A 27,820-nucleotide genomic window follows, 5' to 3' on the forward strand; every position below is an offset into this window, starting at 1 on the left:
CTAGATATTTTAAAATTAGTTTCCTTTATTTGGTTAGTTTAAGAATAATAATTTAATTATATTAATATCTTGATTCACATCTGTTACATGGACAATGTTTGTTTATTTATATTGTTTATTCAAAACTTTTTTAACAAACCTATTATTTATCTGATCTAAATTGCTATGATTAACTTGTTGACAGATCATGATCCAATGATCTGATTTTAATCATAGTCCAATTGACGATAGATCTTATAAATAATTTGTAACAGGTAAATTTTGTACTTCTTTCATCTGTGTAAACCTAGTAACATGATAGGGTCCATCCAAATCATTTGACCTGTGTGAGCCTATATGTTTGCTTTTGGGCTTAGATGCATATAGGGAACCCATTTAAGTTTTTACTAAGTAAATGGACTAGGTTGCTAAAATAAATTTTGACATAAGGAAATTTATTTAGACCCAATTAGATTTGGGCTTATTCAATGAATAACAATTGTTTATTTTAAGGTTAAATTCCTCTCTTTTGGGCCTTGTGTGAGAGTTGGGGGCCATAGAAGTGGGTACGGCATACTGAACCCAGCTCCCCCTCACATGAACTACCCCAATTGTAAAGGCCCATTTGCCTTATTTAAATAATTGTATTAGGTTAATTATATTAGTCTAACCTAATTAAAATTGAATTAGCAACATAATTAACTTTTAAAATATATGAAATTTATTTTTCAATGTAATATTTTAAAGTTAATTTTAGAAAAACACTTAGTCAATGATATATTCTAGATAGTTATTTCTAGTACTAGTTATTATTTCTAATATTAAATAGGAAAATATCATTGATTGTGAAATTAATTGTCTCATAATTAATTTTAGTACAATCTAAGTTTAGTATATTTTCCTAGTATTAAACTAGAATTAATAATTAAGTTTCCTCTTTACTTAATTATTTGTTTCTTGAATTTAATACATTTAATTAAATTGAAAATTTCAATATCTAAGTTGATTTTCATCATGATACTTTAATATTGTTATTTTCATGTTATTTAATTAAAGTTGAAAATTATTTTAAGTTTGGAATCTTATTTCAGAATAACTTAAGTTTGAATAATTTTCAGAATATATTTTATTTTATTTTATTAATCATTTCTCAAAATTTCGAAATTGCATTTCTTTAATGCAGAAATTTCGAATTTTATTTGAAAAAATAGATTAAAGTTGAAAATTATTTATTTAATTTTGGACCAACTTAAATCAGTGACTTTTTCATTTGATGGTTAATTAAAATAAATGAACTAAAATATATTATAATTAGAAATTGGATTAATTAGTCTATGAAAGTCTAGATAGATATTATCTGTTTTGCTTGAAGTATTTTTCTAGTGTATTTAATTAAATAGAAAATTAATATTTAAGTTGATTTTTTAATCATGATACTTAAATATTTGAAATTTTTCTTAGATATTTAATTAAATAGGGAAATTATATTTTTGTTGAAAATTAATTTTTATTAATTTTGGGCCAACATAAAATTAAGGTAATTTTCCAGGATTTATTTTATTTTATTTTAAAGCATTTTCGAAAATGCAATATATATTTATAGAAAGTTAAATTTGACTTGTAAATTAATTTAAATTAATTTTGAAACAACTTAAATTGAATAATTTTCTAAATATTTATGGAAATTATTACTAAGATGGAAATAATTCATATTATTTTCATATCCATCTAAGTATAATTTATAAATATTACATTAAAATTTATATTTAGAATATTTTATTCTAAATTGGAAATTTTAATTAAATAAATATATATATTTAAAATAAATGGATTAAAATAAATGTTAGAAGAAAATACAACCCTTCATTAAATAATGAGCTTTATTATAAGGATATTCGATCTCCATTGTTGGTTTTACATAGCTATTGTTTTAGTGAGTAATCCTCCCTAATGGAGGAACGTTCATTAGCAAGTTAGCACCGTTTAATCTCGAAAGATAAGTAATCTTGTAAGTTTTTTTATGTAGTTTATGATCACCCTAATGGTGGCGACTATATAAGACTTGCAAGAATATGAAACAATGGTGGAAGCTCATAAGATAGAATAGCCTTGACTCTCGCCTAAACGGGACAACGCGGATTCACATCTTGATCGAATAAAAGGTTGCTAGAATGTTTGACATTTTAGATGAGCTGACAACTCTATTCAATGAATGATAGCTTTGACTCTCGCCTAAACGGGACACTGATATCAGTTTGTTGAAAACCTTGGAAATTATTTAGGATTGTATGTTTTAGTATTTTCACTTGTCATTCCTACTTGCTATGTGCTTCATAATTTCTGAATTATGTATGAATTTGTATTGAACCATGTTATTTTCTGTTATTAAATTGTAGTTTAATTTTGAATCTTCATTGTTGGTCTAACTTGATTTGTTTTTCTAATGAGATAAATCCCTAATGGATTTTCACCATTAGACTAACATAATAGTGTTAGATCTCGAAAGATAAATATTGTAAATGCAACATCTAGTTGTTCATCAATTGATGACGCTTTAGACTAGTGTTTTACAATATGAAACAAGAAGATTGTATAAATAAGATTACTTTGACTCTCGCTAATCGAAGCATCGTTGGATTCTTATTTAAAACAAAATTATCCTAATTCCTCTTAGCTTATTCATTTCGAATTAGCTTAATGACATATCATTGGATGAATGGTCTATAAATCATATAAAGTCATATTTTCTCTTAAGAAATTAGATGACGCATATGATTATATTCCCGGAATTCTATCCCTAAATGATATAAATCCTCAATCTTAGATATCTCCTACTTGTATAGGCAAATCATAGAGTTAGATTAGTAGTGGTAGTCCAAGAAAGAGTTACTAATTATACAGTTACACTTTCATAAGTGTTTTTATAACCATTTTATATCAATGGATTTAAACTGTATGAGTTTAGTATTCTGTGACCAGAATCCACTTGCACTATTCTAAGAACTCTTTGATGTAATTAAACTTAAGTCATCAAAAATACAACCACATATTTTATAAATCTAAGGCATTTGTATCTTGTTCATAATGATTTTGACAAGATCATTCTCTGCAAAGAGTTAATATGCCTATATCCACTGAAAGTAAGTTCATCTCATTCGTAGATGGATGTACATTCAGGGGTGGATATGAGTTTTCGTTGTATTCTTAAAACGATCACTCTACATTTTACCTTACGCAAAAGAAATTTGAAATGTTTGAAAAATTTCAGGAATTTCTAGCAATGGTAAGTGGTTAAAGATCTTGCGAACTGATAGGGGTGGAGAAAAAGTTAGTAGATATGCAGTTCAAAGATCATTAATTTGATTTTGAATTATATCCAAACTTACCTCCCCAGAAATTCGAGTTGCATATTGATGATTAGTTACTAGTCGTTGCCTAAATCCTTATATGGAAATTTCAGAATGATGTAATGGTTGTATACTTAATGTAAATCATTACTAGATTCATGGATGACCTAATCGAAATCTTAAGAAAAGCTAGAACTGCTAACCCTGGTTTGCATGTTTGTTAGCTATTCTAAGTGATTAGGGGTGGAGCATCCCATAGTCATTAGATAAGAAAGTGTTTGTTTAAACAAATACTGATTTTCTAAGAAAATGACTAAGTCTGAAAATAAAGTAGCAAATAAAGGAGATATTTTTTTTTCTTGATTCCAAAAGTGTTCCATCATCTTATTCTACATATGATGATCCCACTGCCTCTGTTGTCTTAACACAACTGAAGAGGTCTATACTATTTAGTTTTCTTTGACATAGTTCACGGTACCTTGTTGTAGTGGGAGAGTTTCTAGGAACTCACCTTCTTATAACTTGGAAGATACTAGTGATTAAAATCTATTGTGAGTTTAAACTAGTAATGGATTGTCAAGATAAGAAACTAAGCAGAAAGCCAATAGAACTATGGTTTGATCCATTTCACATGGAGTAACCTAAAGTTTTCTATTACAAGGACATGAAAGGAAATTTTCGTTAATAAGTCTATTCAATGGACTTAACAAAACTTCCTATTCCTAGTATTATAGGTATGAGTTTATCTAAACCTATGGCTTGTGGTATACCTGGTAATTACTTACTCTAATGCAAGCATGAGATGCTGATGCATTTTCTTTCCAATGGAAATCTATAGAAGCTTCACAACTTCTTATATATAGATTTTATTTATCTAAGGAAAAGTCTCAACTATTCCAGAGAAGATAAAGCCATGAAAGAATTTCTTAAATCAACAGTGAGAGGTCTCAGATATGCTTTAGTATGCCTTAGACCAGACACCTGCTGTTGAGTGGGAGTAATGAGTAAGTATCAAATTAATCCAGGAGAGGAACATTTGAAGACAATCAAGTAAATCTTAAGATTAAGAAGAGGAACTATATGTTAGTCAATAAGGGTGTTTGTTTGAAACTCTTAGACTACACCACATCATATTTCAAGACTTGCCTTTGTGCTAGAAAGTCTGCTGATGAGATGGTGATTACTTTGGGGGTGGAGTAGCGATTTTGGAGAAGTGTAAAAACCTATCTGAAATCACTTGGTCTACCAGAAAGAGACTGAATGTTAAAAGTTGCAGGAAAGATACTTTTTCAGTCTAAGGAAAGTTCTATACATTTGTGGCAGTGTTCCAACTTGCCTTAACTACTAGGGTTACTTCTTGTATAACAAAAGAGTAGTTGCCCAAAAGTATAGAATCCAGTATCCCAAAAGAGTAGACATATAGAGAGGAATTTCACATTATCAAGGATTTTGTGATTAAGGAAGAGTAATGGTGGAGAAGAGGTTGTGTTTAATTCAACCTGTCAGATCCCATTACGAGGAGTTTACTACTATTACACTTGATTGGTATATCAAGGTGTTAATGATTATTTGAAATGCATTTTTTGTTTTATATTAGTGCAAGTGGGAGTTTGTTGGGTTTTATGCCCTAAATAAAACTCATTTCATATAATCAGATTTACTTATTAATAAAGATCAGAAATAACATTTTATGTTGCATGGTTCACATGATTTATTTCATGATTATATGTGTATATAATGTATGAATTTTTTTTAAGTCCAGAACATATGGGTTGGTTTAAAGATTATAGTGTTGTCAGCACAGTGGAATATAATCTTTATTATATGTTCAAAAGTAGATTCCCTGATTTGTCAGAACACTGGATTTAGACTGACATGGTATAATCAGCGATAGGTATTCTTACACCTTGGAAAAGTGTTATGTCCTTTCCAGGACATTGGCAAAGTTTACCAGTATCGGATGTATGGAGTATACATTGGAATGGACCGATATTGAACTTTGAATTAGATTTTGAAACTTACCGTAAATATCTATTCAATTCAATATCATAAGTTGATCCTAGATCACATGATCGAAATCCTGATATGGTTAGGCTCAATCTCAAGAGTGTTATTCGTGTTCTTTGATTTGTTAGTTAAGCCTAGTTTTGTATCTGGGTAATACGTACATTTTTGGAACACGGTAATACAATTGAGTGGGGGAGTGCTAACATAAATATGGAATCTATAGCTTCTATTTGGCAAATAGAAGTAAATGATGATTTCCTTCGAGCTTAACCAAACGAAGATAAATGGTGGAGATCTCATTTCACTTAGGTGAAATATCATTTATACAGGGTTAAGTGTTTTAAGGATAAAATACATTGTAGGGTGTTACGGTAATTTAATCCTGTACAGTGTAAATCATCTATATAGAGGATCATTGATCACATTAGGGTTATAACAATGGATAACTAATGACGTGTCTATATCGTGGAACATATAGAGCGTTTCTATATGACTGAGAGTGCAATTCCAAGTTCTAAGTGTGGATTCAATGAGGAATTAATAAGTTAGGGAATTTACTTGGTAAATTCGGTTCGACTTATTGGAAGCTCGGTTATATAGACCCATGGTACCCATACTAGTTGAGGCCATACTTCTTGTAAGACTCAGTTAATTGATTTTAATCAATCAATTATAATTCTAAAAGTTAGACTATGTCTACTTTATGAATTCTCACAGTTTAAGGATGAAATCGTAAATAAAAGGGTTTTTAGGTTTAATTATTAATTAAGAGACTTTGTATGTCTAATTAATAATTATTTTAAATGACAATATTATTTAATAATCTATTTTAGTTATTAAATAATTAGTTTTGGCATTTAAATGATTAGAATTGGAAAAATGACATTTTTGGAGAAATTGAAATAAAATTGAGGAAACTGCAAAATCCAAGTGAGGCCCATATTCCCTCTATGGCCGGCACCTCTTTGCTTGTTTTCCCAATTATTATTTTCAATTTTAATTGTCATATAATTGCTAATCAAAGCCTAGCTATAATAGGAAAGTGGTGGATCACACTAAATAAGGCAGTTAATCAATTACACAGTAAAAGAGGAAACTGTTTTATTTGGAAAGTTGTGCTCTCCCTTTTCCCTATATAAAGGAACCTTGCTCTCTTCTCTTGCATATATGATCAGCCACGAAATTAAGAGAGAAAAGAGAGAGAATTTTCGAAATCCTTGTGAGATGAGTAGTGCCCACACACATCAAGTGGTATCTCAATCATAGTATGGAAGACTATGGAATTTCTGCATCAAAGAAGGAGAAAAGAAGATCCAGGTTCAGATCTTGGTGATGCTCGCTGCTACGTAAAGGAATCAAGGGCTAGAGATCTGAACGGAAGGAGTCATATTATTCCGCTGCACCCACTGTAAGGTTTTCTAACTTTATATGTGTTTATTTTCATTGTTTTAGAATTCATATTAGGTTGTTAATCCAACATACTTGTTAGTAAATCTAGATCCTGGTAAAATAATTTCCAACAAATACAAGGTCCCACCACGAACCAATCCTGAACAACCAAACACGCAGCCACCTATTGTGGGCCAAGGTGTGACGTCCCCTCTGGCTGGGATCACACCCGGTGTGCAAGAGACTGGGAACACTAGTTCGGCAGCCGATATGAGCATTCTCAGCACTAGAATCTCGTCCACAACCAATGCTCAAACGACAATAAGAGATGCTACTGAGATTCAAAACCTCCACAATGCTCTTGGGCTCATGCATGGTCACACTAATACTTTGCATCATGACAGGAAGAGCTTTGTGCTGTAATGAACCTTGCGTTCGAAGAGCAGAGATGTCATTCATTGAATGGAGGGATAGGGAGATGGAAACATTAAAGGCTTAGCAGGCAGCCATCGATGACCGAACAAGACAAGCCACCGTACTGATACAGAAAGCCTACCAAGTTGCTAATCAGCAACCAGCTGCTACGTCCAGTATCCCACTGGGCGGCACAAAAGAAATTCATGTTGGGCATGGCACCCAAACACATCATGGTCAGCCGTCCAATCCCTGGTCACAGGTTCTACTTGTGGGCCAAGTGGTAGGCGGCCAGACCTTATCCGACACATATTAAATTCATTTATTTTAAATTAATCAATTAAATGAAAAAATCATTGATTGAAGTTGACCCAAGAATTAATTAAAATAAATAATTAATCTACAACTCAATCTATTTTTCAAGATTAAATTCAATAATATTGCATAATTAAAATGCAATTTTCGAAATTGATTAATAAAATAAAGAAAAAAATATTTTGAAAATTATTTAAATTTTAGTTGAAAAATTAAATTTCAACTTAAAAATAATTTTCTATTTAATTAAGTGTCATGAAAAATAAACAAATATTTAAGTATCATGATGAGAATCAACTTAGATATTTAAAATTTTCAAGTTAATTAAATGTATTAAATTCAAGAAATAAATAATTAAGTGTAGAGAAGGCTTAATTATTAATTTCTAGTTTAATACTAGGAAAAATAAAATTGTACCAAAATTAATTATTTAAATAATTAATTTCACAATGTATAAAATTTTCCTATTTAAATATTAGAAATAATAAGTAGTCTAGAAATTACTATCTAGAAAATATCTTATTTGACTAAGTATCTTTTCAACAAAAATTTGAAAAATATCTAATTTAAGTTATATAGAAAAATTCTAAAACTTAAATAATTTCAAATTTAGATTTAATTAAATATAAAAAAATTAAGTTATAACCACTTAATTTGAAGATATCTTTTTAAGTTAATATTCGAAAAGATATTAATCTAAAAAAATATCTAAAATATTCCATTTTAAGTTAATATTCGAAAAGATATTAACTTAAAAAATATCTTAAGAATCTTTAATAACTAATGCCTAGGATTCCTCAACTTAATTTAAAATTTAAATAAAATATTCAAATTTAAGTTAGATAAGAAAAATCAGTTGTTAAACTAATTTATAACTTAAATATGAATATTTAATTAAATAAGCTCCAGATGGAATCTAGTTAGTTAAAATTCTTTATTTAATTAAATACAAGAAAAATATAAATAGTTTGTCTAGAAATAATATCTAAACTAAAAGTATTTTTCTTAAAATTAACTTTAAAATATTAAAATGAAAATAAATTTTCATATATTTTAAAAGTTAATTAAATTGCTAATTCAATTTTATTAGGTCAAACTAATATAATTAACCTAGCACAGTTATTCAAATCAGGCAAATGGGCATTCACAATTGGGGTAGTTCATGTGAGGGGGTGCTGGGTTCAGTATGTCGTACCCACTTCTATGGCTCCCAACTCTCACACAAGGCCCAAAAGAGAGGAATTTAACCTTAAAATAAATAACTGTTATTAATTGAATAGGTCCAAAAACTAAATTGACCTAAATAAAATCTATCATGGTGTGACATTTTATTTAGCAACAACCTATATGTATCTATATAATAAAATAAACATATAGACTCACACAGGCACAAATTTGGATGGATCCTATCATGTTGCTAGGTCATACACAGATGAAAGAAGATTGTGAAAATTTTACCTGTTACAAATTATTAACTTGACCAAGGGAGCCATGAGTTAAAATCAGATCATTGGATCTGTCAACAAGTTAACCATGGCTATTTGCAATCAAGTAATAATAGGTTTTGAAAACTTACACACAAGTTAAAACCATATACTCCTGCAACAAGGTTAGCTGGATAGTTGGAAGTATGATTTATTTAATTTTAAATTAAAATAATTAATTTCAAAATAATTAATTAAATAAAAAAAATATTTTCGAAAATTTAAAAAAAATTTGAAAAATTCGAAATTTTGAAAAAAAAAATTAAATTTAAAATTAAACCTACAATTTTGAAAAATTAGGTTTCAACCAACCTAAATATCATTTCAAAATTTGCTAACTACTTTTAAAAATCAAATGTTATTTTATAAATAAAAATTAAATAAAAAATTAAAAAAAGATAAATGAATATCTTTTTCAGATTTTAAATGTAATTTAAATAAATAAAATAACAACTTTTAAAAGTTAGCAAAATATCTTACATCTATTTAAAATTACATGATTATAGTTATCTTATTTTAAATTTAAATAAGGTCAAATAATTTTAAAAAAAATATTTAATTTAAAAAATTTAATATCTGACCTTAAATTTTAAAAAAAAAATAATAAGAATAATCAAATTTAAAAATAAGATAGATAATTAAGCAAAAAATAGATTTTTACTTGAATTTCAAATTCAAACTACACTAATATCTAAAATTAATTTAAAAAATTTAAATTAATTTATTCCTGATATTAGAATTGAAAATTGAAAAGTAAAAATCAAAATACAAAACTACACAAAAAATCGGAATTTAAATCCATGAAAAAGCATGAAAAAACGAAGAAAAACGAAAAATTTGGGAGCTGTTTGCATACCGTCCGCGCGCGCACCCAGGAAGGCTGGCCGAGAAACCTCGGCGGAACAGGGGAGGTTGCAGCCTATGCGCGCGCGTAAGGGGGGATCAGAGAAGTGATCCGCGCGCGCTGCCCTGTTTCAGACAAAACGAGTTGTCTTGCGCGCGTGCTGTCCGAGGAACAAGCCTCGTGCGCGCGCTTCCCCTGATGCACGATTCCGATATTTTTCGAAACTTCAAAAATTCATAACTAATTCAAATTAAATCGAAATTGAGTTCTGTAAAAAAGTAACTTGCTTAATTTTTTCCATGCTATCCAATAAAAATAATTTCAGAAACAAAATTTCAATTATTTTTCACGAAAATTCACAAACATCAATCAATCATCATATAACACTCAATACAACATGAAACCATCCAAATAACAAACAATCGTTTTAAAGTCCAAATTTCATGTAAGTAAATAAATTACCATGGCTCTGATACCAGTTGTTAGAATTTATTTTACCAGGATCTTAGATCTACTCACAAGTATGTTGTTTAAACACCTTAAATATGAACTTTCTAAAACGATAAATTAAACACATATAAAGTTAAGAAAACCTTACATTGATGCAGCGGAATTAATGTCTCCTTCCGCTCAGATCTCTAACCCTTGTATCCTTTCTGTAGCAAAGTATAATCAAGATCTGAGCCCGAATGTCCTTCTTCTCTAAGTTTGATCCTTCACGGTCTTCCAATCTATGATTGAGTTACTGCTTGTTGTGTGTGGGCACTTACTCTTTCACTAGGGTTCGAAATTTATGAAGAAGAAAAGAGAAGAGAGGTTTCGGCCAGGTATAGAAACTAGGAAAGGCTCAGTTTTCTGAAGAGCGAAATTTCTGTCAGAAGATGTTACGAAAAACTTATGTTTTGACTGAGCCATCACTTTCTATTTATAGGCAACTACTAGGTTTAGGTTAAGAATTATTTGGCATTAAAATAATGAAAAAATCAATTTGAATTTCCACAAATAGTGGGCGGCCATGGTGTGTTAGTGGGCCCCACTTGATTTTGCAGTTTTATCAAATTTTATTTCTATTTTCTCAAAAACGCCAATTTTCCAATTCTAACCTTTTAAATGCCAAAACTAATTAAAGCTAAATATGAAAGCAAGCTCTGCCACTATCTTCTAACTTTGCCTAACCTGATTGAATGTGGGTTGGTCTCAGAGAATGCTGGGTTAAAGCCTAAGAAATTGTACGTCATACTGCTTCTCCCAGCAGAAAGGAAGGTAGCCCCGAAGGCTGAGTTAGCAGCTGATGGTGATAATGGTCTTAACCAGGCTCCTCCAAAAGAAATTGGTGATGACAGCATGGGAGAAGAGGATTGAACTGTTGGTGCAGGGGGTGATGTTTCTGCTAGCCCTCAAATGGCCCGCTCTTCGGGTGCGTCACCAAAAGGTCGCTCCATAAGTGAGAGGCGAGCTGCTCCCGCAGATTCCTCCAGGGAAGCTTCTCGCCCAGAGTCTTCGTCTAATGGCTTGCTAGCTAAAACTGACAGTTTCTTCAAGAAGAACATCGAGGCCAATATTCAGCCGATCCTTCTTTGAAGATCCTTTCCCGATGGGAAAAGGGCGCTAGCTCTGGTCCTTGGCGCGCCATGCCCTTTGGTGCTCCTCCTCCCTTGTCAAAGCTGAGTGCCTCAACTGGCTGTGGGGCTGCACCTACCAGTCCTACCCCTTCTGCGTCCCTCACCCCTGCTAGGTAATCTGCTTGCCCAGCCCGCTTAGGGGCATCAAGTTCTCCTGTACCTTCCCATCATGCTCAAGCTACAAGTGCTGATGGCTTGGTTCCAATTGCGGTGTCTGGGGAAGTAAGTCGGGACTGCCCTAGGCGATCGAGACGCAGTCCAACTCCAGTCGTCCAGAGCAGCTCAAATTAAATAAAAAAACTAAAAAGTTATTTTTGATTTCAGTTATTTTTCTCATGACGGTAAAGAAACATATACTTCTTACTATTAAGATGATCTTATTGAATAGTAAGTCACAATAGTGCAAAAGACCAAATAATTTTTGTTGTAGCTAGAAAAGATTTTTAAAACTATTTGAAAAAAAAAAATAAAGAGAAATTTCGACAAGCCTGTTATGCAAAAAAAAAAAAAAAAAAAGAGCTTAAAACATACGGCAAATAAATAAAGAGAAGAATATTGGCTAAAACTAAGAAAGAGAAGTGAAAATATTTTTTTTTTACCTTTCATTTAAAAAAAACAAACAAACAAACAATGAAAGCAAATTAATAAGGAAGAGATTGAGAATTGTAATCATGAGATTACAAATTAATTTACCAAGCCAACACCGAGCATATTAAAGGAAAAATGATTGAGGATTGTGATTATAACATATTATAAGTACCGAATATTTGAACAGTACAAATCAATTTGGGTGGTATTAAAATATTGAAGGTTATTTCAAAAAATAATATGAACATATCAATTTTTATACTAAATTTAAGAAATTGATTTTTTCTTCTTCTATATATTTTTTTTTTTTTGAAAGAAAGTTTTATGGATACAACAAGAAGACTTCTTAGGATACTACTCGCGCCCAAACACACTTAACAAGTTTTAAGAGTGCAACACAAGAACTTCTTAAGAGGTCAGGTCACCCATCTTAGTATTAATCTCGCCCAAACACACTTATTTCTATATTTTACTTACTTTTTTTTTCTAACTAAAATCTAACTTTCAAACATAGCATAAAAATAAAAAATTTCTCCAAATGAAGAACCATACACGTGCCTTATCAGTTATCAATAATGCACACAACGATTGAAACAGAAAGTAAAAAAATGACAATAATAAAAATAAATGTAAGGCAACAATGGAGCTTAAAATAAATACCAAAAAACATAACCAAAGCATAATGAATATATACCAATATATATGACCAAAGAATCGAGTCCTGCCACGATAATTACTCACAATGACATATTTATGGAGTGAGACACCGTTGATGATAATGAAATCAGCTTCTCTTATTTTTGCTATACGTACTATTCATCTTCATGCAATTACCTGGCATGTAAAATTATCATGTACTTGACAAAAAGTTTACATTTAAGCCTAAAGGTGTTTACTCTGCGAGTGGTACGATTTTTGACTATTTTTTCAAACCAACCCACACATGTGATTTTTAAAATTTTCCAAACCGCACTCGCACCGCGAAACTAAAAAATCATAGAAATCGCACTGCAAAAAATAGTACGGTACAGTGCGATTTCTGCAGTTTGGACTATCACCAAATAATTAAACTATCACAAATAAAGCAAAGTTTAAGTAACACTTATCAAAAATACCATAAGGCTTGAAAATAAATATGAAAAAAAAATTCAAGTTTTAACAATATAATAATTAGTGGGCTTTGAGTTCAACATTCACATATTGGACCTAAATAAATATAAAAATTTGTATTTTTATAATGTGCGGTGCAGTTTAAACCGCATATTAACACTTCAAAACCGCAAATCGCACCGCGCGGTTTAGGAAAAATTCAAACTGCGACCACAACACAAAGAATTTCAAACCGCATTTTTTTGCAGTACGGTGTGGTGCGGGTAGTTTGAAGACGGTTTGATGAACAACCCTATTTAAGCCTATTATCAGAACCACTGCCATCTATTTCACCAATAATCCATACAAGAGCACTGTCCTCCTTTAAAATGATGAAATCTATACCTATCTCTCAGCAGTATTTCTCTGCCATAAATCTCAGATATAAGCTTAGCTACCGAGTGGCAGTCCCTGCAAACACGAAGGTTTTTCACCACACGAATGGTTTGAGATGGCGCAGTACTGATAAGTCCAAAGGCGATTGCCAACTTCTCACTGTGAAGGTTGAGAGCTTGCTCCTTCATATCATCTTCTTCAACAAACTGTAGTAGCTGGGACTTGTTCGGCACGTAACCACTACATTTCAACCTTGCTACAATCTCATCTAACTTTGTGTAGATATTTCTACATTGAGGGTGAGAATTATCACCAACTAAAAACTCGTGTACGATGCCATTGACCTCAATTGAGCTACAACCTGGTTCTTTCTTTATTCCAGAATCTCTCATTAGCTTTCTTAACCTTGAAACTTGATCCCATTTATTCCTTTTGGCATATATGTTAGATAAAAGAACATAGGCTCCATGGTTTCTGGGATCCAACTCAAGTAACTGGCTACAAGCATATTCAGCATATTCAACATTTCCATGAAGTTTACAACCTCCAAGCAGAGCCCCCCATATTGAAGCAGTAGGAGCTATTGGCATTTTCTTTATGAACTCGACAGCCTCTTTCAGATTGCCTGAACGACCAAGCATATCAACCATGCAAGAATAGTGTTTCACACCAGGTACAACTCCATAAACTGGCTCCATTTTGCAGAACAAATCTTTTCCCTCTTCCACGAGTCCCGTATGGCTGCAGGCACATAATATGTTGGTAAAAGTAACAGAATTCGGCTTCACCTTAGCTTGTAGCATTTGTGAGAACAAATCTATTGCATCTTTTCCACGTCCATGCATTGCTAAACCTGCAATCATGGCACTCCAAACAAATACATCTTTCTTCTCCACTGAATTAAACACCTCTATTGCCTTCTCTAGCTCACCACACTTAGCATACATGTCAATGAGCGAGGTCGTGAGATGACAGTTTAACTTAAAACCCTGCCTTCCAATGTAGACATGAATCCACCTGCCAGGATCAATAGCTCCTAACTGGGAACAAGCTGATAGTGTACTGACCAAAGTGATTTGATCAGGTTTTACACTCTTGCTAAGTTGCAATTGATGGAAAACAGCCAAAGCTTCTTTGGGTTTACCATTTTGCTCATAAGACGAAATGAGGGCATTCCAGGCAGCAATGTCTTGCTTAGGCATCTCGTTGAAGACATGTTGAGCCTTGTCGTATTTCCCCGAACGAGCGTATCCATCAAGCATAGTTGTCCATGACACAACATCCTTCTCTAGCATCTTATCAAACAACAATTTAGCATCTTGAACACTCCCACATTTCACATACATATCAAGCATTGCATTGTTAAGAGTCAAGTTCGATGTGATCCCATTTCTTTCAATATAAGAACAGAGCCACCTCCCAAACTCAATATCCAATTTATTTCCACAGGCAGACAAAATGCTAACCATTGTTACATCATTCGGCTTTACGTTCTCCATTTCCATTTCTTTAAACAAAGAAAATGCCTCCTCCGGAAAATTCCCCTGTGCAAAGGCTGCAATCATAGAATTCCACGAAACAACATCCTTCCTGGGAATGTTGCGGAAAACCTGATTAGCCATATCCAAATCACCACACGACCCATAAAAGTGTACAAGTGAATTAAGAATAAACACATCCGAACCCAGAGAGGACTTGATTGCCATTCCATGGAAACCTCTTCCAACCAAATAATCCTTCATCTCCGAAGCAGCCTTCACCACAAATGGGTAAGTAAATTTATTGGGTGATTCACTACACTGCTCAAGCATTTGCAAAAATACTAGAAGACTTCGTCGAGGGTCAGAGCTAGACGCGTAGGCACGAATGAGAGTATTCCAAGTATAGATATTGGGTTGAGGAATTTGGTCGAACACTTGGTGGGCATAGTGGAGACTTGAGAAGGAGGAGAGAGCAGAGGCCGTGATTAGTCTGCTGGCGGAGTAGGGGTCATAGAAGAGGCCTGTACGGAGCATTTGAGCGTGGATTTGCTTGAGTTGCTTTATATGGGTGCATTGGTCTATGAGTGGAAGGAGTTGGAAGTTTGAAGAAGAATGTTCATTGTTGAGAGTTGAGTTTGGTTTTGGGTTATGTGGAAAAGTGATAACTGGGAAGCTTAAAGCAGCCATGTAGAACTAGAATTGAATGAACTACCAATTCTCTCTTCTCATTTAGTTAAATTGAAATGATATGAATAAACCATAGGAACTTACGGCTGGAAAACGGGTATGAGCTTCTTCTCGTGGTGTCAAAATGATTAGTACGATAGAATCTACCCTCCCTTAAAATACTCTATTTAATAATAACCTCTAATTTATTATAAAAAAAAATCAAGAACTAATTTAAGTCAATTATAAATAATAATAATCTTAAATTATAATTAATTAAACATTTTCTAAATCTCGTATTAACAAAATATAACTCAGAATAATTACATCTTAATAAAATATATATATTTATTTTGTAAATTTATTTATGTAAAATTAATAATTTTATTTTAAATTATAATACAAAATTATATTTATATTATGATATAATATTAATGATTATTTATTGTTATTATTATTAAATTGATATTTTTTGATTTTTTAATTTTTTTTAATGTAACTCGATTTAATTATAATCTCAATTAGAATATAATTTAGTTGATTATTCTTGGATAGATTACAGTAAGGTAAAATCTACGAGACCCATATCAGATCTGAAACTATCTACTACGCTCTTCCATTTAAGACTAGTTTAGTTCCAACGAAATATCCGTCGAGATTGACGAAGCCTAAATCAAAAATTAAAAAATAAATAAAAAAGCTGAAGATAGCGTTACAGCACTGTCACATAGATTTCGGGAATAATCTAATTGGCGACAGCAGAATGCGCCAGCTGGACAATTTCGTGGCATTTCTTGTCACGTGTCAAATTTAGCTTTCTCTTTTTCGTTTTTCTTTTGCTAAATTTGATTATCTTTTGTTTTTTTTTTATTTCTGTTATTAGATGAATTTTTTCATCCAAACATAGAGAGTAGTCCAACTTAATTTAGTTCTGAATTACTTGTTATGCAACCTTTTAATGGTTAGATTACAAATTAAAACTAATGTGTTCTTTTTTGGGTGTTATAGAAAACAATAAATTTGTATTTTGTTTGTAAGAAGCTTTGTATAGTGTAGTAGTATATCTTAGAACTTTTACAATATGAGATGGGGTCGAACTATAGTATTGTGTGAGGTTTTAATTGGAACGAAGGATAACTTTTATTTCATTCTTGTTTGTTTGGCTGGTTTGCTCAACCAAATATTACATCTACATTACATTGATACATGTATGTATGTAAAATGATGTTGGAGGCATGGCTTAGAGATTTGGATTATGCAAATCCTGTCCAAGCCTTAACACTGTTTCAGCTTCCACAACTATTGGCTTAAGCATGGCTGATTGGCCTACACATATATAAGAACACTTGCCATACAATTCATGAGTAGAACCTGGACTTAACATGTATAGTTCTTCAAATCCTTTTCTTCAAACTACCACTGAATTTCTTCTACCCTGTTAAATTGGAATGAGAATTAAACAACAATTAAGCAGATTGTTATGAGAATATGGAGTTAATATAAGTACCCGGTCGATAATTGTCATGTTCTGTGGTGCACTAGTGTAGATTTGACTCATCTCTTCTCTTAAATGTTTGTAATTATCAGTTTCTTCACCCTCCAATTCTTGTCCCGAATCACCTCGGTCGCTCTTTGTTTGATGACCATTGCTGTTATTTGGATTATTTGGACGCCAAAAGGCCATTTGACTCAACATTTGGCCAAAACCAAATCCCATCTTTTGGCCAAAGTCTGGAGGAACAATACCAAAGTTTGATGAAAATGGAGGCCTAGAAAAAAAATCCAATCCTTCTAATCCGATTGCATAAGTTGCATCAGGAGAGCTCACCCTCAAATGGCTCAGAACACACCTAGTCAATTGAACTAGACCAGAACTAGAGTTTGATATCACAACTTCTGAACTTAATTCATCCTTTTTAAGTGTCACAATGTGTTTTACTTCAACCATGGCTCTTGAGTCACTGCTGATTAGTTCTACCTGTACTTCTCAAAATTCTATTCACTAACAACCCATAAACACATATAATAAAAATGTCATTAGAGTTGAATCTCCAAAAAAAAAAAAGGACCTGAATGGAGTGCTGAGAATTTCCACTAATATTCTTCAGTGCCCAGTTAGTTGGAGACCAAGAATGGGCATACTCAGTGGTGAAATCCAAGACCAAAGAAACACCTCCCTGAATAGAAGCAGAGCCTTTTTCCTCCTCGAATACAGAAGAGTGCAGCATCTCGTCCGTGCCTCCATGCCACATGGCAGCCTTGTAAGAAGTGATTAAGCCACTTGGCAACATCAGAATGGCTGTGCTTCCATTCTCCAAAGTCATCTGAGCAACACAGTTGTCCCCAATCCCTTGAAAGGTGACTCCATGACCACTGTGTTAAACATTCACATAGATTATGAACTATCCATACATACATTAAACATCATTGTTCATAATCATTAAAACCAAAATCAATACTTTATTTAGAGCATCACAAATGTAAAACACATACCTCCCATATTGGTATTCTCCATTGTTGCTATGACACCAAAATCTTCAATGTGAATGTGTCTCCAAGATGGTAGAAGAGGAAGTAGAAGAGGAGCTTATGAAAGCAAGCCCTTTTTCTTATCACCACACAAACTCTCTCATCATCATACTAACACATATTAACCCTTTATATATATCCAACACCTAACCCTAAGGGGTTTGTTAGGCTTATTGGATTAATGAGTATAATTAGTGGTGGACTATAATTTAATGGGCCAATTATAGTTTTAGGGTACTCTCATATGCCTCTAATACATTTATTAATTATTAACCATCCCATTATGGTAGTGAATAAATATTAGGCACATAGTTAATGATTGTGTTTATGGTATTAAGCTCATGATTATATTAGTCCACAATAATAATTCTAACATTCTCCCACTTGGACAATATAATCAACCACCATAACATTGTCTATCACACATAAGGTAACCTATTAAGACGTACATAATATCATATCGACGGGATACATATACTATGTATGAATTGACCTTGAAGACATTTTAATTCAATAACAATCATTAACAATCAAACCAAACATGCATGAGGTACAACAAAATTGAGACTATGCGCATTCATCTCCTTTTGTACCTGTCACTTCAGTAAACAACACATGCTTGCATACATATGACAACAATAACTAGAAGTGACTACAATATCATTATGCATGTTCAAAATACAAGTCATGAGCATTCTATACAAGATACTAGCATGTTCAATACATAATAGAAAAACTCCCACTGAGCTCAACAGCTAGGCTTCTAACAATCCCATTCGAGCAACATGCTCCAAAAATACACATATGGGTAAGCCTTTCGTTAGTGGGTCTGCTAACATGCCAGTGCTAGGCGTGTTTAGAACGGGAAGTACTTCTAACATTTCTAGAGAAAGCTACTGCTGCGGAATTATCACAATATAATTTCAGCGGCCTCGAGATAGAGTCCATAACACCCAATGCCGAAATGAAGTTCCGCAGCCATATTGCCTGACAAGTAGCCTCATAACACGCCATATACTCTGCCTCCATTGTTGAGGATGCTGTGAGTGTCTGTTTGACACTTTTCCACGATACAGCTCCTCCAGCCATCATGAAAATGTAGCCTGATGTGGATTTCTTATCATCCACGCATCCTGCATAATCGACGTCACTAAACCTAACTATATCAAGAGTGTCAGCTCGCCGATAAGTCAACATATGATCCTTGGTACCCTGAAGATACCGCATGACCTTCTTAGCCGCTTTCCAATGGCTAAGTCCAGGATCACTCAAGTATCTACCCAACACGCCAACAACAAAAGAAATATCAGGGCGTGTGCATACTTAAGCGTACATCAGGCTACCCACAACTGACGCATAAGGAACCACTTTCATTTCATCTCTCTCTTTGTCATTTTGTGGACATTGGCCCTTTGAGAATTTGTCACCTTTCACTATTGGTGCCTTTCCAGGTGAACAAGTATGCATGTTGAATCTTTTCAAAATTTGATCAATATAAGTTCTTTGAGACAACCGAAGAATACCTTTAGATCTATCCCGAAGGATCTGTATCCCAAGTACATATGAAGCCTCACCAAGGTCTTTCATATCAAAATGATCAGATAGCAATTGTTTTGTCTCAGACAACAAATTTTTATCATTAGAAGCAAGCAAAATATCATCAACATACAGTACCAGGAAGATGAAGCTGCTCCCACTGACCTTCATATATATACATTGATCAACTTTGTTTCCAATAAAACCATTTGTAGTGACAACTGCATCAAACTTGAGATACCACTGTCTTGATGCTTGTTTAAGTCCATAAATAGACTTATTGAGCTTGCAAACCATATGCTCCTTGCTAGGCTCCTCAAAACCAACAGGCTGAGTCATGTAGATATCTTCATACAAATCTCCATTTAGAAAGGCAGTTTTCACATCCATTTGTTCAAGTTCCAAATCAAAATGAGCAACCATAGCCATGATGATTCGCAAAGAATCTTTAGTAGAGAAAGGTGAGAATGTTTCTTTGGGACAGACTTGCTAGGCACTTGATTCAAGATATAAGCAGCAGTCCTTAATGCCTCACCCCATAAAAATTCTGGCAAGCTAGAATGAATCAACATAGAATGTACCATGTCAAGAAGTGTGCGATTCCTTCTTTCAGCAATTCCATTTTGTTGGGGTGTCCCTAGCATTGTATATCTTGCATCAATACCACATTCTTGCAAGTATTTGGCAAAAGGCCCGGGGTTCCTTCCAGTTTCATCATAACGCCCATAATACTCTCCACCTCTATCAGAATTGACAGCTTTAATCTTCTTTCCCTTTTGAAGCTCAACATTCGTCTTGAAAATCTTGAAAGCATCAAAAGATTCAGATTTTTCACGAATGAGCTCAACATGACCATATCGAGAAAAATCATCAATGAAGGTGATAAAGTATTTATAACCACCCATAGCAGGTGGAATAAAAGGCCCACAAATATCAGTATGAATAAGCTCTAATACATCTGCAGATCCGTCTGACTTACTCTTTCTAACCTTGGCAGTCAACTTTCCTTTTATACAATCAACACAGGCAGTAAAATCAGAGAAATCAAGATCCTGAAGCACACCATCTTTCACCAATCTCTCCATTCTATCTCTAGAAATATGGCCTAAACATTTGTTCCAAAGCATGGAAGATTTCAAATCTAATCTTGCACGTTTAGAACCAACAACAACATTAAGAGAAGAAGAAGAAGGACAAGAGGGAGAAGTAACAGGAACAACATCAAGTAAATCAAGCTTATATAAGTTTCCACACAAAGTTCCATTTCCAATCAACATAGAGTCACGATACAAAGTCAGTTTTCCAGATCCAAAATGAAGACTATAACCTAGTCTATCCAAAATAGATACAGATATCAAATTCCTCCTAATAGAGGGTAAATAAGCAACATCATGCAACTCCAAAAAATGTCCAGTATTCAGCTGCAGATTAAAAGTCCCAAAAAATTTAACTCTGACTTTAGTATCGTCTCCCATGTACACATACTCCTCCAACCTACTCGGCCTTCTTCGACTTGTCACTGCCTACAAAGAATTCGTAACATGAATTGTAGCACCAGTATCTAACCACCAAGTGTTTGAGAGCACATCAATAATATTGGATTCCAAACAAACCATCACAAGAGAATTACCTTTCTTCTCTAAGTGAGCTTTAAGCTTTCGGCAATCGGCTTTCTTATGCCTGAAGCATTGACAAAAGTTGCACTTCCCTTTGAAAAACTCATTCTTATGACCAGTTGAAGAAGAGCTTGCTTGTCCATTTCCCTTAGGATTGGTGGCTTTCTTCTTATAAAACCTTTGGTCACTAGAGTTGTTAGGAGTGAACTTTCTCTTGTGGGAATTGTTTGGATTGGTCACCATGGAGATACTTCTTGCTCTCCCCTTTTTCATGTCCTCTTCTTCTTTGGCAAGAATAGCAGTCATCTCCTCAATGGTCCACTGCTCCTTTTGAGCATTGTAGCTTGATCTGATCGAATCAAATTGAGAAGGAATGGTTTCCATCACAAACCGCACCATGTAATCCTCACCAAGATCCAATCCCATGCCCTTGAGCTTTTGGTAACAACCCATGAGCTTGTCAATGTGGGCTCTAATATCACCCGTATCAGCATAATTAGTGCGATGGAACAAAGTCAAGCACTCATTTTTCTCATTCTTTGAGAACTTTTTGTACTTTTCCTTAATGGCAGCAAGAAAATCCTTTGCATTTTCAATCTGAGGAATACTATCACGAATGGACTCATCCATGTGATACCTCATAAGTATCAAACAACAACGATTGGAATGCTCCCAATCCTCATAGGATTTCTTATCCTTTTCAGTGGCATCATCAGCAGGTTTAGGAGGTGCATCCATTCTCAAGGCCAAATCCACTCTCATAAGAGTCAAATTCAACATGAGAGATTCTACCCACTGTTTGTGGTTGGTTCCATTCAGTGTCAACATGGCAGAGGTTCTTGGAATGCTTAAAGCTGAATGAGAAACAAGAGCAATAACCATTAAATGCATGTTATAACAAAATCATGTCATTTGTGCTCTTTTCTCATGAATAAATGATCGCAAAATAACAAATGATCATCATGTATGCTAGAGTTCTTAGACAAATAAATAAAGTAGAACTCATACACAGGTAAGAACAATCTATTAAATATTATAATCAAATACATTAATTTACTATCGAAAGGATAGATAAATTGTGATTCATAATATTTAATAAATTTTCTTCACCATATTAAGCATCCTTAGCAAGCAATTATTATCGATAGGATAAATAATTACTTATAAGGATCTTAATCTTATATTGGAGGAAGATACAATATTTAAATAAATTAATATTTAAATAAATTAATATTTAAATGTTCCTCATTACCAAATAATTTTTCATGCTTAATCTTACGATAGGTAAGAAAATAAGCACTAATTGTTCAAAATAAACATTAATTTATGCCATAACAAAATAATATTAATAACTAAGATTATGAATAAATTCATGAATTAATATTATGCATAAAATTAAGATGTGGAAATGATAGAATGCTAAAAATGGAATAAATTGGTGAAAAATGGCCCAAAATTTGACCTTGCATGCGCCCCCACGCGCCTTCCCTTTTTTTTTAATTGCTGGAACGACATGTCGTTTTCCAAAAACAACATGTCGTTTGTGGAGGACGACGTGTCGCAGGGTCAAAAACGACCAGTCGTTTTGCTGCTCAAAAAAAGCCTTCCAGGTAATGCAAAACGACATGTCGTTTGGCTGACAGAGCTTAAACGACAAGTCGTTTTTCTGCTCAAAAAACGACAATTTTCACCCCAGATAAACGACATGTCGTTTGCCCGATAGAGGCAAAAAGACAAGTCGTTTTTCGTCACCCCTGTCACCCAACAAACTTCCCCATGGGTCCGCGGGTCTGCAACTCGGATCGGCGCGACCCGTTTCGTGACCCGATCAGTTGGAGCATTCCCGGCCACCAAAACCGACGGCGTTTGAGGGGTTTTGTTCCATTTTCAACCCTCTATCAATTTCTATCATCTATTTTTCACAAAAAAATATAAAACACTACCCATAAAATACAAATCCGAAAATGGGTTTCACCCATTGATAAACTCAATGAATAAACTTGCAATCTTACAATAAACCATGCAATAATCATCCAAAGAACAAGATAAACCCATTCTAAAATATTTAAACTCATTTTATCCGAAAATAATACAAAAAATTCATATTTGAAAAAAAAATAAATTAATGGGTTATCTCAAATATTTTGGAGCTTTAAAATCAAGTATTCTAGCTCTTGATACCAATTGTTAAAAATTCACATAGATTATGAACTATTCAAACATACATTAAACATCATTGTTTATAATCATTAAAACCAAAATCAATACTTTATTTAGAGCATCACAAATGTAAAACACATACCTCCCATATTGGTATTCTCCATTGTTGCTATGACACCAAAATCTTCAATGTGAATGTGTCTCCAAGATGGTAGAAGAGGAAGTAGAAGAGGAGCTTATGAAAGCAAGCCCTTTTTCTTATCACCACACAAACTCTCTCATCATCATACTAACACATATTAACCCTTTATATATATCCAACACCTAACCCTAAGGGGTTTTATTAGCCTTATTGGGTTAATGAGTATAATTAGTGGTGGACTATAATTTAATGGGCCAATTATAGTTTTAGGGTGCTCTCATGTGTCTCTAATACATTTATTAATTATTAACCATCCCATTATGGTAGTGAATAAATATTAGGCACATAGTTAATGATTGTGTTTATGGTATTAAGTCATGATTATATTAGTCCACAATAATAATTCTAACACACTGAACTCTTCCTCCAAGTAATCCACGTTGATAGGATTGTATGGGATTGAAGCCACTCTTGGAACTATCAATTGTCTCTTGTCATTACTTGATTTGAAGTGAATGTAATCTGGTGATGAAGAAGAGAAAAAAGTTTGATTGGTAACAAGTTTCTTATTCTTAGTGGAAAAATGAATAGAATTTGGTAAGAAAAGTGAAGTGAAAGTAGCCATGGAATGGTACTCACTCAGCCACTTTGGTTTTCTACTCTCTTTTTTAATCTTATGTTTTAGGATAATGGGTGTATTTGTAATTTTAAGAAATCCAAAGGAACAACACAAACAAAAATCAGTATATCTTATCCATACCATAACAAAGTATATCTCAGCTTTCACCGTTTGATCTCTATTTTTGAGATATTTTGGAGTTAAAATGTAATACATTTTGTCAAACGAAGTTGGTGTTAGGTAATGGAGATTGGGAGCCTCAAGGGAAAAGCTCTTCCACCGCCATGTATGTTACCCCAAAACACAGCTCCACCACTTCTGTCTCGCATTAACGTTTCTCGTCTTTCTGACGCCGACCACACCTTGACGCGAATTCAGACCTCTACTATCATTGCTTGCCTTTGCGCCAATACATATGACCTATCGATACTTTGTTACTAGATATTGTTTCAATTAGGAACATGTTGCTTGACTTATCTACGTTAGTACATGAAACCGGACCACTAATCCATTCAATCACTTGACTCCCAACTACTGTCAATTGGTCATGGTCATATTACTGTTGGTGACTAGTCAATTGGTGATGGCCAAATTACTGTTGGTGCATCGCATTTTGTATAAATTAATATGTTAAATTCTCAAGTTAACTTGTAGACAATGTCTAGTTACTTTTTTTCTTGTAGTGCAGAACTGGCATTGGAAGCTGCCCGTGCTGCACTTAGTGGTGGAATAACAGTGGTGAGTTTATTTATTATTGTTAAATGAGACAATGACACAAGTTCCTACACTACTAGATGACATAACATTCCTCCTTAGAAGGCTGAAAGTGATAAGAAACCAGAACTAGAATTCAGAACCCCTATGACTAGCTAGCCTATCCACTAGGATTGAATCTTTATCTTTCCTGTGACTGAGTTGGTGCCAACTCCTTAACTGTGACTTTTTGCCAACATAATCAGAAACACAATCAATTCAGTTTCATAACTCTTCCGATTCTTTACACTCCTCTGTGAATCTTTTGCTGCCATGTGCACTAGCTTACAACTTGCAAAGAAACAAAAACAACAAGCTCGAACTTAAAGTAGCTAATTGCAGCTAAAACTAGGTTGTATAACTGAGAAACTCACATGTAGCAGTAATAGTCTTATATAGATATCGATGAATGGACTAGATTACCAATTTTTACACTCTTTCTTCTCTCTTTACAGAGGAAGAAACTCATATTTAACAGTAAATGTCTATACACTTCTCTAAGTTTTAAGCAAAAGAGAAGTGATAAATATGATCATTGTAACGCCCTTAACGCTAAGTTTTGAAAAAGACCTTTCATGTTATTCCGCCCTTTTTCCCCTTCCCTCAATATATATGACACACTTTACTAATAGAATATCAAGTCAAGACTCTAGGGAATGAGGAGGATGGAGGCTTGACCCGGAGCCTTGACTTGAGTATTGTACAAGTTCACTGAGGTATATATAGTCAGCTGACAACTGAAAGTGAAAAACATACCATACATTTCACAAAATCAAATGTTCATTAAACATGGTCTTCTCATCAACCCATAATTAATTCATCAAGAAGAAAAAGTGAAAAGATTGGGAGTTTGTAATGTGCTGTATTTGATCTATATTACATGAGGATTGAGGTCAAAATTGTACCTGATTTATAAGCCTATTTGAAGTCCTTGAGGATGAGGCCAGAACTTTTCATAAAACCAGATATGAATGTACTACAATAGAATGCTACAAAAAAAATTGTCTACTCTGGTACAATAAGTTTTACCCAAAGCTTCTCTTCCTGCATGAAATAAACTTAATCAGATGTCATGACTACCTATAAAATTAAAGAACATTAATCATTTAAAAACTATTTTAAGAAAACAATGTGCATGAAAGGAATTTGATAAGAAGCAACAGATAAAAGGAGAATGAATTCAAGAAAACTGAACTCTGTAGCAAAACCAAAAAATTGTCCAGAACTAAGGATTCAAATGAGATGATATGATGATGTAAATATGACTGAGATTTTAGAAAACTGGAAAATGCAAGTCTAACATTTGAGAGGCTAAAGAACTCTCCTAGAGCACAGCTCAACTTTACAAAACAAAGTGTCTTTCTCCCAACTACTCTCGCCATTGAAAAGAGCACAACATCCTTTCCAATCCCAAGGCCTCAACAAAAAGGAAACAAACCCCAAATATCCCAGCCAAAAACAAAAGCAGTAAAAAAGAAAAAGAAATAATAATCAACTCTAGCTAGGTGGCCTTATGCCCGGGATATGTAAAATGAATTGGAGGTTTATCAGAGGAGCGACATAATAATGCTGCAGTTAAAACAAAGGAGAGTTTGAGTGACAAGAAAATACAAGAACCTAGTCAAAATCCCTCTTTCGGAAGATAAGGACAATGGCTCTACCTTAGTAAAGAAATTGTCCAAATGTGAGTTAGTTTCTAACAAAATAGTTTCATTATCCCAAGATACTGTGAGATTTGCTAAACAAGCAGAGAACCTTTTGACCATTTGTTTTCTTCCCACTTGACTCTTTTTCTTTTCTGTTTTCAGAAAAAAAAAATTCACTTAAATTTCTAAAGAAACCAATCAGAATATGTGAAAATAATCATAAAAAGTAATAATTATACATGAAGCCTAACCATTCTAGTACTTGGCTGGCCTGCAAAGTGGCAAAATGTGCAAGTTGACGAATGACATTAAAATTATTTTGGGCCATTGCCTCTTTATCAAATATGGCATCTGATAAAACAACTGATGAAGCTCCATTAGCAATATACTCTCCCACTGAATCTGCAAGAAGTTGGAAAAGAAAATCAAAATCAACCAAATTCAGAATCAATGCAAAAGTTTGCAAGTAATAATACGAGAAATCTGGATGGAGGGCTTTGAAGTTGATGCAGCAACACTAAAAAAACATGCGCAAAAAAATATTGTTTCCCAACTCAAATATTGTTGTTATTTTCTTTATATGCATTAATTTTAACTTCCACAGTAATAGATTCGCACCTATAGTAATTCCTTGGGAAGCAACCATTGAGATATCAGGAAAAGGCTTCTTAAGTGCTGATATGTACTGTACACCACCTAATACTGAAACCGGATATACCTGTCTCCATATAAGATGTAGATTATAAACTTCAATCCCTATAAATTTAACTAAGATGAAATAGTAACAATTTAAGTAATCTATGTTCAATACACTTTGATAAAACACAATTTCAGAAGTAACTACCTTTAAGATATGCTACCCTTGTTAAAAGAGAATTAAACAAAAGGAAAAAAAGAGAGTTAAAAACTTTTACAAACCCTATGTTGCAAAGCAAAGGGGTTCACATTTTCTTGAACATGATGGGAAAATGATAAATGAGTGATGATATCTGAAACAATTTGGCATGTTGTCGAATTTAGCAGGGGAAATTACCAAGACTCACCTTCACAATTTTGGCACCCGAATCATGAGCAGACAATATCTGTAAACCATATATACATGCTTAAGTACTCCTTGAAGGATAAAGTTAAAGTTACAATCTCAAACAGAATGCAAGGATACATAAAATGCTCAGAGATTCATTGAAGAAGATCACAT

General features: G+C 33.4%; 3 protein-coding genes across 6 annotated transcripts in view; all 3 read right to left on the minus strand.

The window, feature by feature from the left end:
• Positions 1–13,125: 13,125 nt before the first annotated feature.
• On the minus strand, positions 13,126–15,777 carry LOC115708204 (pentatricopeptide repeat-containing protein At2g29760, chloroplastic). The gene has a single exon (XM_030636415.2). The coding sequence runs from the start codon at positions 15,640–15,642 to the stop codon at positions 13,429–13,431; it is 2,214 nt and encodes a 737-aa protein (XP_030492275.2). The 5' UTR covers positions 15,643–15,777; the 3' UTR covers positions 13,126–13,428.
• Positions 15,778–16,688: 911 nt separating this feature from the next.
• On the minus strand, positions 16,689–17,605 carry LOC115703911 (protein NDH-DEPENDENT CYCLIC ELECTRON FLOW 5-like). Its single transcript, XM_061108488.1, has one exon. The coding sequence runs from the start codon at positions 17,567–17,569 to the stop codon at positions 17,060–17,062; it is 510 nt and encodes a 169-aa protein (XP_060964471.1). The 5' UTR covers positions 17,570–17,605; the 3' UTR covers positions 16,689–17,059.
• Positions 17,606–25,612: 8,007 nt separating this feature from the next.
• Positions 25,613–27,820, minus strand: part of LOC115705221 (uncharacterized) — a 31,475-nt gene continuing 29,267 nt past the window's right edge. For 3 of the 4 annotated variants that reach the window (XM_061108484.1, XM_061108486.1, XM_061108487.1), the window contains 3 exons: positions 27,666–27,704; positions 27,241–27,340; positions 26,666–27,024 (listed from right to left, as the gene is read on the minus strand). In XM_061108484.1, the coding sequence (XP_060964467.1) occupies positions 26,840–27,024; positions 27,241–27,340; positions 27,666–27,704 (324 nt within the window). In that variant the 3' untranslated portion in view covers positions 26,666–26,839. Of the gene's footprint in view, positions 26,021–26,665; positions 27,025–27,240; positions 27,341–27,665; positions 27,705–27,820 lie in introns of those variants that run through there. The other variant, XM_061108485.1, reaches the window with a different exon arrangement.

This window comes from Cannabis sativa, chromosome 1, assembly GCF_029168945.1.
Source record: "Cannabis sativa cultivar Pink pepper isolate KNU-18-1 chromosome 1, ASM2916894v1, whole genome shotgun sequence".
NCBI lineage: Eukaryota > Viridiplantae > Streptophyta > Magnoliopsida > Rosales > Cannabaceae > Cannabis > Cannabis sativa.

What these genes read in the sequence shown, in the direction of transcription:
- LOC115703911 (XM_061108488.1), bottom strand. Translation starts at nt 17,569, where the DNA reads ATGGTTGAAGTAAAACACATTGTGACACTTAAAAAGGATGAATTAAGT.
- LOC115708204 (XM_030636415.2), bottom strand. Translation starts at nt 15,642, where the DNA reads ATGGCTGCTTTAAGCTTCCCAGTTATCACTTTTCCACATAACCCAAAA.